Source organism: Plecotus auritus, assembly GCF_963455305.1.
Source record: "Plecotus auritus genome assembly, chromosome: 10".
Classification (NCBI taxonomy): Eukaryota; Metazoa; Chordata; class Mammalia; order Chiroptera; family Vespertilionidae; genus Plecotus; species Plecotus auritus.
In genome coordinates this window covers 62,436,922-62,450,274 of record NC_137785.1, presented here as the reverse complement: position 1 = coordinate 62,450,274, position 13,353 = coordinate 62,436,922, and the positions used below count along the sequence as shown (strand labels likewise).

The 13,353-nt window shown below is 55.8% G+C and overlaps 1 protein-coding gene and 1 long non-coding RNA gene across 6 annotated transcripts; one reads left to right on the top strand and one right to left on the bottom strand.

Annotated features, from left to right (window-relative positions):
• Positions 1–41: 41 nt before the first annotated feature.
• LOC308235609 lies at positions 42–2,813 on the bottom strand. Its single transcript, XR_013959197.1, has 3 exons — positions 2,735–2,813; positions 2,043–2,201; positions 42–98 (listed from the first exon to the last, which is right to left on the bottom strand). It is a non-coding gene; the product is annotated as an uncharacterized lncRNA (long non-coding RNA).
• Positions 2,814–3,215: 402 nt separating this feature from the next.
• DBNDD1 (dysbindin domain containing 1) lies at positions 3,216–12,350 on the top strand. Of its 5 annotated transcripts, none has more exons than XM_080644609.1 (4): positions 3,216–3,519; positions 9,599–9,748; positions 10,084–10,224; positions 11,067–12,350. In XM_080644609.1, exons 1-4 carry the CDS (start codon positions 3,489–3,491, stop codon positions 11,222–11,224), a joined length of 480 nt encoding a protein of 159 aa, XP_080500735.1. In that variant the 5' UTR covers positions 3,216–3,488; the 3' UTR covers positions 11,225–12,350. The 5 variants fall into 5 exon arrangements, with proteins under 5 accessions (XP_080500735.1, XP_080500734.1, XP_080500732.1 ...); XM_080644608.1 differs by having other exon boundaries at positions 3,370–3,519; positions 10,113–10,224; XM_080644606.1 differs by having other exon boundaries at positions 3,370–3,519; positions 10,038–10,224.
• The last annotated feature ends 1,003 nt before the right edge of the window (positions 12,351–13,353 follow it).

Genomic DNA, 13,353 nt, shown 5'->3' with positions numbered 1-13,353 from the left:
TTTTTTTCCCTACACTCTCAAATTTAGCATCCTCCTACCTCGTGGTTTTGCAGCAGGTTTTTTCATCTATTTGGGGATGAAGAGTCCACAATCTTCCCCTGCAGAGTTGAATCAGGAACACAGTGTGAGTCATGAAGAAAGGCTTGGATCTGTCTGTCCCTGCCATGAAGGAATATGCCTTATTTGCTCGCTGGGCTTCAGACACCATGCAGTGTCAGGGATCTGAGACCCACAGTGATGAACCGGAGGGCCTTCCTCTTTGCCCAGCCAAGCCCTGATTGTTCTTGGAGTGGAGCAGCCGGTTGAAAGGGCTGCATTGACCTAGCTCGCACAGAGCTGTGATTTATTTATAGCAGGCCCTGAGGCCTTTGTGAGGTCTGTTCCTGCCACTGTGCCTGGGCAGCCAAGGCCTCTGTGCCAGACACCACTGGCCCGATAGGAGCCTCCTCCCCCAAGGCCAGGCCTCCTAGAGGGAATTTGGCAGGCAAGACAATGCAGCTGGATAACACAGTGGAATAATTATTATTAATTAACATTTACTTTACAGACCCAATATGCTAGGTGCCTCATGCTGACTGTTGTTTCCTTTAGAAGTCTGGCTCAGAGTTCCTGAGTTAAATAAATACATTAATAATAATTCCTTTCAGTAAAAAGGGCAAGAATAGGAAGGTTAACTCAGGATAACCACACAGGGTGCTCATTTGTCGCAAACCCAGAATGTCTCTTGGTTCATCAGCATGGATTGCACAGATGAAAAGTTCATGGAGTCCCAGAGAGAACAGGGGGAGGGGTTGGGAAGAGATTAACCAAAGATCTTATATGCATATATACATACATTACCTATGGACACAGACAATAGAGTGGTCTGGGGTGGGGCGGGAACCAGGTGAAGGGGGCAATAAGGGGAAAAAGGGGGGATATCTGGAATACTATCAACAATAAAGATTTCTTAAAGAGTTAAAAAATGAGGTCAAGAGCTGGTAATCACTGAATTGTGTGATGGGTACACGCTGGTTAATTGTATTATTCTCTCTACTTTGGTTTGAAAACGTTCTTAATAAAAAGTTAACCCTGCCGAAACCGGTTTGGCTCAGTGGATAGAGCGTCAGCCTGCGGACTGAAAGGTCCCAGGTTCGATTCAGGTCAAGGGCACGTACCTTGGTTGCGGGCACATCCCCAGTAGGGGGTGTGCAGGAGGCAGTTGATCGATGTTTCTCTCTCATGGAAGTTTCTAACTCTCTATCCCTCTCCCTTCCTCTCTGTAAAATATCAATAAAATATATTTTAAAAAATAAAATAAAAATAAAAAGTTAACCCTGGCTGGTTTGGCTCAGTGGATAGAGCGTCGGTCTGTGGACTGAAGGGTCCCAGGTTTGATTCTGGTCAAGGGCACGTACCCCAGTTGCAGGCTCCATCCCCAGTGGGGGGCATGCAGAAGGCAGCTGATCAGTGATTCTCTCTCATCATTGATGTTTCTATCTCTCTCTCCCTCTTCATTCCTCTCTGAAATCAATAAAATATATATTTTTTAAAAAGTTAAAAGCCATGGCTATTTTGCTCAGTGGTTAAAGCGTCAGCCCGAGAACCCAAGGGTCACGGGCACGTGCCTGGGAGGCAACCAATTGACGTGGGTCTCTCACATTGATGTCTCTCTCCTCTCTTCTCCTTCTCCCTACCTTCCACTCTCTCTGAAATCAATAGAAAAAAATATCCTCCACTGAAAACTAACCAAAAAAAGGAAAAAAGGTAAAAATAAATACTGGCCTCTGGATGCCTTTGACAAGAGTCCCTCTGTATACATTTATTCATCTCTCAAGCAGGAATTACTAAGCAATTACTGTTACAGTTACTGTGGCTGCATAACAAGTTATAGCCAAAACACAGTGGCCTCATATAGTGACGTATCTGTTTTGCTCATGAATCTCCCAGTCAGCAAGGACTACATGGAGAGATTCAGCTATTAGCTCCACACAGCACCCCACAGGGGATGGGTGCTCCAAGGAAACACCCGGTGGCATCCCGAGTGGCTTGGGCTTCCTCACCCAGGGTGGCTGGGCTCCAGCGGAGAGATCCTCCTTATGACCCTGCCTCGAAAGTCACAGAGCATCCTGCAGCCACATGCTACTGGCCAGAGCAGTCACAGCTTGCCCGTCTTCAAGCAGGAGGAGTAAGATGGGGAGTCTTATTTGGAGTAGGAGGTTCTAGAAGACATGTGGAATGAAAAACATTGCCGGGACCATTTTGAGAAAATGCAATCTGCCACCCAGCTGACTTTGAGCAACCAATGCCCGCACCACCCACCCTGTAGCTCGGCTTTGTACCTGAGAGGCCAAATTCTCTGCCTCTTGGAGTGGCACAGAGACCAGTCAGTGGCTGACAAACTATAAGGGTTAGTCCCAATGGGTCATTAAATCGTTGTAAAGGGTTTCAAACAACATGGATCGCTGACTGCCAGTGTCTCCAAGGCCTTGGGCTCTGGGCGACGGGAGCTGAGCTGGGCAGTGACGGTTTGGGTGAGCTGAAGTTGAACGCACTACCCAGCCTTCGAGTGGGTGATCTGCCTGGAAGCCACAATTCATACCCACCTCCCTCCTCTGCGAGCCTTTTCTGCTCTCAGCTGGGAACAAACCCTTTCTCCCGATGCTTTTCTTCGGTTTGGTTTGTTTTTGTACAAGTGAAGGCCTTGGGCTTGGATTCGGGCCTCTGGCTTTGCAGTCTTAGTCGGGTTACTCACCCTCTCGTGCTGAGTTTCTATCCCTGAAAACCGAGGGCACCGTTTCCTTAGGATCACTGGGAGAGTTAATGAGATGCTGTGCCCCAAGGGCTTGTGTGAGGTCCCACGCCGCAGACTGCATTTGGAGGTGGGGCTTGAGCGAACCAATCTCTGCTTTCAGCCAGCCGACCAGCCTCAATTCCCGGGAGCATCCCCCCACCCCGCCCCGCCACATCGGCCAACGCCTCCTTATCTCCCATCCCCCACCCACGACCCCTCCAGCCTCGCCCCCCTCCCCCCACCCCCGGTTTCTTGATAACATGGATTACATCCACAAGTCCTAGGTGTTGGCACCACGTTTGCCTCTCATTGTGCGAAGCGCTGGATTGTAGCTGGCGCCCCATAAATATCTGGGGGTGAGCAATGAACGGAATGCAGCGCAGCTGCGGGACGAGTGTGAGCGCGGGGCTGGGAAGGCGCGGGTAGGTGCGGGAGGGTCCGCAGTGAGGGCGAGGTCCCGAAGGCTGGGTCCGCAGGCCCGGGTCCGACAGAGGGCGCGCGCGGGCCGGGCGGGGCCGCACCTGTGCGCGGGGCTGAGGGAGGATGGGGTGGCAGGGGCCCCGGAACAGCTGCGTGCCCCGCCCCGCGGGCTCCTCCCCGCCGCAGCGGCCCCCCGGCTGCTGCCCGATGCGCTGCGCCGGGAGCCGGGAGCCGGGAGCCGGGCCGAGTCGCCGCCGCCGCTGCAGGGCCGCCTGGTCCGCGAGGTCGCGGCTGCATGGAGCCCCCGGAGGGCGCCCGCCTGGGAGGTGAGTGAGGCCCCAGCCCCAGTACCCCAAGCCGCGCTTCCCCGCAGCAGCCGCACCCCTTGTCCGGGAGACGCAGCTGCCGGGCCGCGAAGACCTCTGGCCGCGCCGGGTCCCGCCACCCGGGATGGGGCTCCTCCCGGATCAGCCGCCGCCCTGCGGGGGGCTCCCAGAGCCGTCCTGTCCCCTGGTCCTCGGCGTTCGGGCAGCCGCGCCTGCCTGCTTCTGGGTGGGGGACCAGAGTTTCCCCGAACCCCTCCCAGCCGAGCCGTGGTTCCGGGAGTCAGGGGTGGGGCGCGCCGGCCGGAGTTTGGGGTCCCGGGGGGCGAGGTTGGGGGGCGTAGCGCCCTCGGCCGCGTCTGCTTTGTTCGCTCCAACAGCGGCTGCCGAGGCAAGGGCGGTCGGGGGCGCAGCGGGGACCCTGTGGCCTACAGGGGGTCTGGGAGGGGTCCTGCCTGCGGGGGTGGGGAGGGGCCTGGGCGAGCCCCAGGGACCGCGCGTCTGGGAGGGCAGGTGTGCACGGAGGGACACTCCTCCAGCCGGTCCGCTGTCCTGACGGAATGAGAGGAAAACTGTAGGAACCCCTCCCAAGCCCTTTCAGAAAGGATTTGTGGGTGCCGTTCATCCGACTGGGAGCCAGGATGCAAACGCAGGGCTCCAACCCGCCTGACCAGGCCCGGGTGCATCCTTGTTTCCTGGAGGTCCCATTCCAGGGGCCCCTCCCTGACCACACAGGGACCCGTGGCGCAAGCGGCCTCCCCTGGAAACAAACTGCTGGCCCCGGAAGTGTCCCAGAGCGGTGGCTCCGTGCTTGTCTGCAGCCCGTGTTGGGCAGGTTCATGCCAGAGGGTTGCCTGGACTCGTAACCCTCCCTGCAAGCACCACACACCAGGGGCTCGGGGTGCCAGTTTCCTTTGTTTTGTCACTTATGGGAGGGATCCAGCCTTTTCTCACAACTGACAGCTCGCCCCCTCCCCCCCCCCCCCCCCCCACTTCCCAGTGGCAGCTTGAGAGCAAGGGCTGCGAGGTGTGGGCTCCTGCTGGGCTGGGGCAGAGGCGCCTACCACCCTTCAGTCTTTGAGTCTCACTTGCTGGAAGCCCAAGATGAAGTGCACAGACATGTGTTTGCCCGGGGCCTGTTCTGTGCAGGCAGGAGGGCTGGTGTGTCCACTCCATGGGGTCTCACCAGGTCACATGTGGGTGGTTGTGACCGTCATTCTCTGGGTTCACTAACTTTTGTAAACTTCATTTTGGACAGTGAAGAGCACGCACAAAAGGAGAGAAAACACTGTGGGAAAGCCCTGACTGCCACCTCCTGCTGCTCAAGCAGACCCCACCAATCTCCTCCCTTCAGGAGTCATTTGTAGCAAATCTAGACACATTATTTCATCCACAATTGTTTCTGCAATTATCTCTAAAAGATAAGGTGTTTGTAGAGCATCATTCAAATCTCATCTTGGATTTAAATGAATTAATATCTTAATAATCCAAGAGTGCAGATACAGAGTTTATAAGATTAGGGGGTGTGGTGGGTAGTGTACTTCTTGAAGGACCCCAGCTATTGACTCTGGAAAACTAGGGTTCTAGCCCACCCACAGGGAAAGAGAGCGGCTGAGCCTGAACGGGGTGAGGAGGAGGGGCAGAGTCTAGGTACCACGGCTGGGGAAATGGGGTGCCGGTGCCCCACTTCTGCGACATCTCTCCCTCGCTGCAGCCTTCTTTAGGACATTCATTTATTAATTTCATTACTTTGTGTGCTCGTGGGTGCGCGCAGCCAGCCTCCTTGGTGATGCTGGGGCAGGGCCCTGGACACACAGAAGGAAACTTGAAATTTGGGCCGTTCTCAGCACAGTTGTGCTGGAAATAGGTCAGCGGCATAGCACAAGGTAACCCTACCCACTCTACACACATTAGCAATCAGCCCTGGGGGGAGGGGGCAGACTGTGGCACCCCAACTTCAGTCTCCCCACAGGGAGTGTCCTGGGCATCAGAGACATCTGCTGGCCTCGGCCCTGGCTTGCATGACCCAGCTTGTGGCTCCATCAGGCTGCCAAGCACTCTGCCCACGCCTGCCAGGCAGCTCCCTGCTCTGCTGTGCCCCAGGAAGAGCAGTGGGTCTGACCTGTGGGACATGTGTCCCTTTGTCCTCCAGAGATCAGACTGATTGATCAGAGAGCCTTTTATTAACTACTAGAGGTCCGGTGCATGAATTTGTGCACAAGTGGGGTCTCTTGGCCTGGCCTGTGATTGGCGATCGGGGCCATCTCACCCAGTCCTGGGGGGAAGAGACCGTGGGACGTTGGCCGGCTGCAGGAAGTTGGCCGTGGGAGCGCACTGACCACCAGGGGGCAGCTCCTGCATTGAGCATCTGCCCCCTGGTGGTCAGTGCGCATCATAGTGACCGGTTGACTGGTCATTCGGTCAACTGGTCATAATGGTCACTTAGGCTTTTGTATATAAAGATGGCACGGGTTTTTGGGCTCAGTCATTCCACAAACATTTATGATGCACCTACCGTATACTAGGGCAAGCCCAGATCCTGGAGCTCAGACCCAGTCCCAGCCTCTGAGCCAGGTGCCTGGCACATAGTAGGTGTACAGCATATGGTGCATGTCCAAAGTCATCCTGGCTTTGCCCTTTAATGCCAGCCAAAATCAGCCTTTGTGTCCATTGAGGATTTTAAAAATTGAGATATGAGTCACATGTGCTAAAATTCACCCTTTTAAAGTCTACAATTTAGTATTGTTAGTACTTAAGTTGAACTTAAGATGGTTCAACTTAATGATTTTTTTTACTTTACAATGGCAATCAGCGATAAGCATTCAGTGGAAACTGTACTTTGAATATTCCGTTTTGATCTTTTCCAGACTAGTGATACAATACTGTCTCTTGTGGTGCTGGGCAGCTACTGGCTAATGTATGTGTTCTTCTGAGCACGTTAGAGGTGGTCTGGACTAAGCTACGATGTTCAGTACATTAGGAGTCTTAAATGCATTTTTAAATTACAATACTTTTTCTTTTTTAATCCTTACCCAAGGATATTTTTTCCATTGATTTTTTAGAGAGACTGGAAGGCAGGAAAGAGAACAACACCCATGTGAGAGAGATACATCAATTGATTGCCTCCCACATGCCCCCGACCAGGGCCAGGAGCCTGCAACCGAGGTACATGCCCCTGACCAGAATCAAACCCGGGAACCTTCAGTCCACAGGCTGACACTCTACCCAATGAGCCACACTGGCTAGGGCTACTTACAATATTTTCACCTTACGACAAGTTTATCAGGGTATAATCCTGTCATAAGTTAGGGAGCATCTATAGTCACAGAGTTGTGCAACCATCACCAGCATCTAATTTTAGGTTTTCAGCAAAGAAACCCTATAAACATCAGCAGTTATTCCACATCCTACACACACCCCAACCACCAGTCTACTCTGTCTTCTCTAACTTACTTTCCTACTCCATGGATTTGCCTGTTCTGGACATCTGCACAAATGGTGTCACAATAGCTGGCCTTTTTGTGCCTGGCTTCTTGCACTGACCATGTTTTCAAGGTTCATCCATGTGATGGCCGGTGTCGGAGCGCTGTTCCTTTCTGTGGCTGAGTAGTATTCCAGTGATGGATGGACCCCATTCTGTTTATCCGTCATCCATTGATGGACATTTGGGTTTGCTTTCACTTTTGCCTTTTGTGACGCTCAGTGCTGCTGTGAACATTTGTGTACAAGTGTTTGTGTGCACATGTGCTTTTGGTTCTTTTGGGTTAAGCGTATGAGTGGAATGGCTGGACCGTGCGGTGACTCCGCATTTAATAGTTGGCTTGTCCAGCACCAGGGCCACATGCTTTACAAGCCAAGCTCAACCCTGACCTTCCTGGGTTCCTCTGTCCCTGGCATCTGCAGTGGCATAATGAATCTTAATCTCCCTTTCCATCACAGTCTTCCAGTCCAAGGATCAGTGTCCTTGATGGCAGAAGCTACACCTTCTTCCCCCACAGCTTGGAGACAGATGAGGGCACCAGGATTTACAGAGACCAGGCCACTGCCAAAAGGAGATGGAAAAGACTCAAAAGACCAGACACACACTATATGCCGTTGACTCTACGGCACATAGACGCTCTGCTGTTTCTGGGATGTTGGAATTTTATAACATGTGCTTCTTACGGTCAGTGCAACAGGCCATGGTGCCTGTGCAGCCTGTCCCAGGCGCTGTCCGAGGCTCCTGCCTCCCTCTATCTATAAAGAGGCACGTGGACGCTCCCAGTCCCCCTTCCCTGCTAGATGGGCCAGGAGTGTGCTCTTTGGTTGAGGTCCTGCTGGGTCCCCTCAGCCCCCCATCTTAGCACCTGTGGTCTTCCTCCTTCCCACCTGGACTGCATCACTTGAAAGTGCAAATAGATGGTGCCCCTCTTAGCTCAAACCCTCCAGCACTTCCCCAGTTCGCTCTGAGTAGCAGTCAACATCTACGTGATGCACCCCACCCATGTCCCCTGGGCCTGGCCCTGCTCCCCTCAGGTGTGACGCAGCTCCCGCCCACCTTCAGACCCCAACAGGAGAACTGCCTCACCCCACTGCTCCCCAGCACTGCCCGTCCTCGCGGGTGGGATCATCCACTTGGTTCATGCTATGGCCCCGGAACAGTGTGCACTCAGGAAGCCTTTGTTGGGTTGAAGAATGAATGAATGGATGCTTTTTGTCTAGAGGAGGGACCCACCCAGCAACACAGGGACAGGGCAGCTGTGAGCAGACCCCTGCCTCTATCTTTCCAACTTTCAGAAGTCCACTTCCGCCTGGGGAGGGCCCAGGAAACATTCCAGCTTCCCTGCGGGCACAGGCAGCGGCCTCCTCCCTCCTCTGCCCCTGCTCCCCGCCCTGCACCATGACCTGGGATGGAGGCCGAGAGCTCAGACTCCATGGTCCCCTGGGCGGTGCCTGCAGGGAGCTGAGCCCCTCTCTAAAGCACAACGCTCAGCGCTCAGTGTCCCGCCCTCATGGCGGGTTGCGACGTCCACTTAGAGAGCAGGGCACTGGGCAGTGCCTGGCACAAAGCAAGTCTGAAAACCGAGAGGCATTGTCACAGTTATCATCCCCGAGCCTCCAGCCCAGTCACCCCCACAGGTCAGGTGTGGGAGTGTCTCAGGGTGTGACAGGCCCCAGACACTTACACCTGGGGCCACGCTCCCCTTGAGGACACACAGCAAAGTGTCCTGCAGACTCAGGCCCCCAGGGCTTCCTGGGACAGCTCCCCCGGCACAGAGCAGGGTCCGAATCTCCTCTCTCGTGGCCTCTGGGCAGGAAGGTGTCCTTGCCAGGCTGTGGGGGCAAGGACAGGGGTGGGTGTAACTCTACCCTCTAAGGATGCTCAGAAGCCACACTCCTGATGCAGCAGAGGTAGAAACCGGATCTCGAGGCTGTCCAGCCTGGCCTGCCCACGTGAGGGCAGCATGGTGCAAAGCTGGACAGGCCACCCGCGGGCAGCAGGCACACCTTCCCTCAGCCCCATCCGGGGCGGGTGGTGCCCGTCCAGAGGCCAGGCGCACTGCGCAGCTCTGCAGCTGTAAGCCGAGGACCCTCCAGACCCACATGGTGGCGTCCAGGCTGCTGACCACAGGGGGGAGGACAGGCCCACCCTCACAGGCAGCTGTTGGCACCAGGATCCCCAGCGGGGCCCCTCGTCGCGACAGCAGCAGCTGCTCCTGAGGCTTCATCCACTCTGACTCTGGCTTCCACCCGAGGCATCACAAAACCCTGCTGGGGGCCCCTGGGTCGGTCCCTGGAGCCTACCTGCTCGGCTGTGGGGTCCCAGGGGACGTGTGGGAGTCTGTGTTGCTGTGGTCCCAGCGCCACCAAACACTGCCCTCAAGGGGCCTCCTGTCCTCACCTCACAACAAACCTAAATATGAAAAACGAGGAGCCTCCTCAGAGAAGCCCCCACCTCGTCTGGGGTCCTGGTCTGAGGCTGCCCTGAGCACCCTGCTCACTGTCCAGCACCCGTGAGGCAACTTCTCAAGTCCTCCTGCCTATGTCCTGGGCTGAGGGAACCCTATGCGTCCTCCCAGGTAAAGCATTCTGTCTTTTGCAGAAATAGTTAAGGAGATTGAGGTGCCACTGGCTGCCCTGGATGCCCCAGCCCCTGGGACAGGGGACAGCGGCCACCTGCCTGCGGCCGAGGAGGAGGAGGTGGGAATCCCAATACCGGCACCAGGGTTCCTGCAGGTCACAGAACGGAGGCGTAAGTACAGGGGAGCCGCCTGGCATGCTCCATGGGGACCTGTGACCCCCAGGGAGTGGGGACCAGGGGCCACATCCTGTCCAAACACTCCTCCAGTGTGATGAGCACTGAGCTCTTCAAGCTTTTGGCTCAATGGGCCTCAGCTGTACCATCTATAAGTGGGGCTCCCCAGAAGGCATTAGGTCCTAAGTGTGGGGAGCAGAGTTGGGGGTCTGCCTGACCCATCTTATTGGGGCCGTGATGACTTTTACCCAGAGCTCTGGGTCTCCTCTGGGCCTCATGGGGGCAGGGGGCCTCACGGACGACTGCACCAGTGACATGGCCACTGCCCCCAGAGCCACTCAGCAGTGTGTCCTCCCTCGAGGTGCACTTTGACCTCCTGGACCTCACCGAGCTGACCGACATGTCCGACCAGGAACTGGCCGAGGTCTTTGCTGACTCTGATGATGAGAACCTGACCGGTGAATCGCCAGCTGGTGAGGCCGATGTTGGGACACAGTGGGCACTGGGGGAGGTCCTGGGGCCCGAGACCACTAAACACTGCTCCCTGAAATACCGTTTTTAAAAATAATTTTATCTGGATTGTGTTTAAGTATTTGCCACCACAGCACTGTTTTATTCAACATTTCTGCATGCTACACATCTATGTGCCTCCTGTTCCTACTACCCTCCTCAGTTCTGCTTTTCAAACACCACCAAAGGCAAAGGCACAGACCCCTGGGAAGAATTTACTAAATGTCACTCATTAAGCACTGTCCAGCACACCGAAGGGTCGCCGTTTCCTTCCTGATCAGGGCACATACCAAGGTTGGGAGTATGATCCCCAGCCTGGTTGGGGCAGGTGGGAGAGACAGCTGATCAATGTTTCTCTCTCTCTCTCCCTTCCCCTCTAAAAATGAATGAACATGTCCTCAGGTGAGGATTAAAAAATAATCTAAAAAACAGTCACAAGTTAGGCTGAACACAGAGGAGGTGCCATTCACCCACCCTGGCCCCACCTCAGCACAGCCTGATGGGTGTCCGCTTTGGTTCCCAAGGAAGCCTTGTCATTGGCCCAAGACCCCAAAAGCCTCAGAAATGGCAAGGCAGCCAGTGGGGTGAGTGGGACCAGAGACATTCCTCTCTCCCTGCTCAAACCCCATGCATGCGGGGGGTTCAGACCCACATGTCCTCATTGTTGGCACTCACATTTCCTAAGTGCCCAAGGGACCCCAATGTGTGGCCGACACTGTGTTGGGAAGCACACACGGGCCCAGCCCAGTAGCTTCAGGAGAGACGCAGGACCCAGGCCATGCGGACCTACCCATGTTCCCAACAGGCCTGCACCCACTACCCCGGGCCGGCTGTCTGCGGTCCCCATCCTGGACTCGGACCAGGGCTGAGCAGAACCGCGAGAAGCAGCACCTCGGCGACCCTGAGCGGCAGCCAGCGATTGTGGACACGTTTCTCACTGTGGAAAGGCCCCAGGAGAACTAGGCCAGGCAGCCCCAGGACCCAGGCAGAGGAGATGTGCTCTTGTGGCTCCATGGACACTCTGCCCACCCACACGGCTCCGGGTCAGGGTCTCAAGGCACCCAGCACAAGCACAGCCCAGTGGCCTGATGTCCAATTCCTTCCTGGTCCCTGGATCAGGGCTGACAATGCCCGGGGATGAGACAGGAGTGGACTGGGCCTTCTGGAACCTTCTGTCCATAGGACTGGTGCTCTCATCTGTCACAAGGTTCCCGAGTGGATGCTGGGTGATGGGGGGATCTGCGCAGATGACTGCTGCTCTGCAAAGCCCTGGGGTCTGGCCAAATGAGTGGATAAGAGTCTATCCTGAAAACTTCCACCTTTGTTCCAATCCTGCCCCCTTGCAGCCACCCAGGGAGCAGTGCCAGCAATGGGGCCCCTCCCAGGCCCTAAGACCCTGCTGTCCTGGTTCCTGCAAGAAAGCGGGCCCCCCTCCTTAGCTCAGAACACCAAATACGGCGCGACTGCCTCAGACTGCTTGGAGGTGGGCCACCTTCTTCCAGTCCCTTGCCCATGCTGTCCCCATACCCTGTCGATGCACATCCTGGCCCAAGGGGGTTGGAGATGTGGGAGAATGTGGGCACAGCCCTGGCCCCCAAATCAGGCCACCAGGCTCAGCTGCTCCCAACACTGCTTTTTATGTGCTAAGGGACAGGACAGGCTTCTGGTCTGATTGCAAGTCCAAGATTGGTTTTAAAATAAATGTGTGAGCTTGCTTTTTGTTCCCACAGAAACCCGCCCTGATCTGTTCCCCACTGAAACCTCACTGACACGTGCTCCTCCATAGGAGCCCTGGGCAATAGGCCCACTGTGCTTGGCTAGAGGACGGCCCTCAGGCAAACTGGCCTGAGAAATGCAGGTGGTTGCCTTCCACGTAGGGGCAGGAGACACCCTCTCCCGCCACGCGATCAGCAACAACATGGGGACACTGACTGACCAGGCACAGTCAAGAATGCCCCTTAAAGCCCAATCCTTCAAGGTGGCCTGCCTGCCCTTCCCCACCACTGGGTATCCCCACTACATCCATCCTTCCTGCTGCTGTGGAGCTAATTATAGAAGTGGCATTAAAACATCACCCGTCCTAAGGCCCAACCACCGTCTCTTCCTTTGTAGCCGTCCCCAGTGTGGTGCGGGGAGGGTGCAAGCCAGGGGGTGTTCCGTTTTCTCCAGCCTAAGCCCCTGGGGCCTGCTGTGCTGCACAAAGGGCGGCTTATTTGGATCACCCGTCAGCGACAAGTGCCCTGACCTTTAGTCATTACAGTGAAGATCTTGCCCCAGAGGCCTGGAGCTCCTGTGTGAGCCTCCCCCAGCCAAGAGCAGGCTCCCAGGAGCTCCGGGCCCAGAGTGCAGGTCCTCACAGGGAGGCAGCAGCAGGGACGGCCCCACTTGTGAGCAGAAGGCCACGATGAGGCTGAAACCCCATTTTATCCACCTGAGAATCAAGGGCCCAGAGAACAGGCGCCAAGTGCATGGCAGGTGGTTCCTCAAACCCTGAGCCCCTATGGAAGGTTCTTGGCTGGTGACCTGTCCACAGGCCCAGGGGCTGACACAGAGCTCGTGGGGAGTTTGGGCGGGGGGCGCAATGGCCCAGAGAGGAGAGGGAAGGTGCACCGCTAGGGGTGCCAGGCGCTGGGCCCGGAACCCCGGAAGAGGCGCTATGCTCCAGGCTCTGGACACCACAACGGCCCATCTGTAACAATGCAGGCGTAATATGCCAAGGAGACCGGACGTCCTTCCAGATGAAGCTGGGGCTGGGAGGGAAGACGGTGCCAGCATCCAGGAAAAGGCCGGCCTACTCTTGAATGAATTTCGTGTATCGGGCCTCTAGTTTCCTCCATAACCACTGACAGGCCTTCCACCAACCCAAACACTAATCAAATCCCAAAACCTTCCCTTGATAACTGGCTTAATTCTGCCCTCTCACCAAACCTTGAGGATTTCTCCATGGAGCCAAAGCCTCCCCTCTCGGAAAATTAAGACGGCCAGCACTACACTGTGCCCAAGGCACTGTCCCCACCAAATGCACCCACTGCCGCCTCATCGCAGGCATGAGGGTCCTGCACTTGGGCACCCCAGCAGGACATGCCACTGTG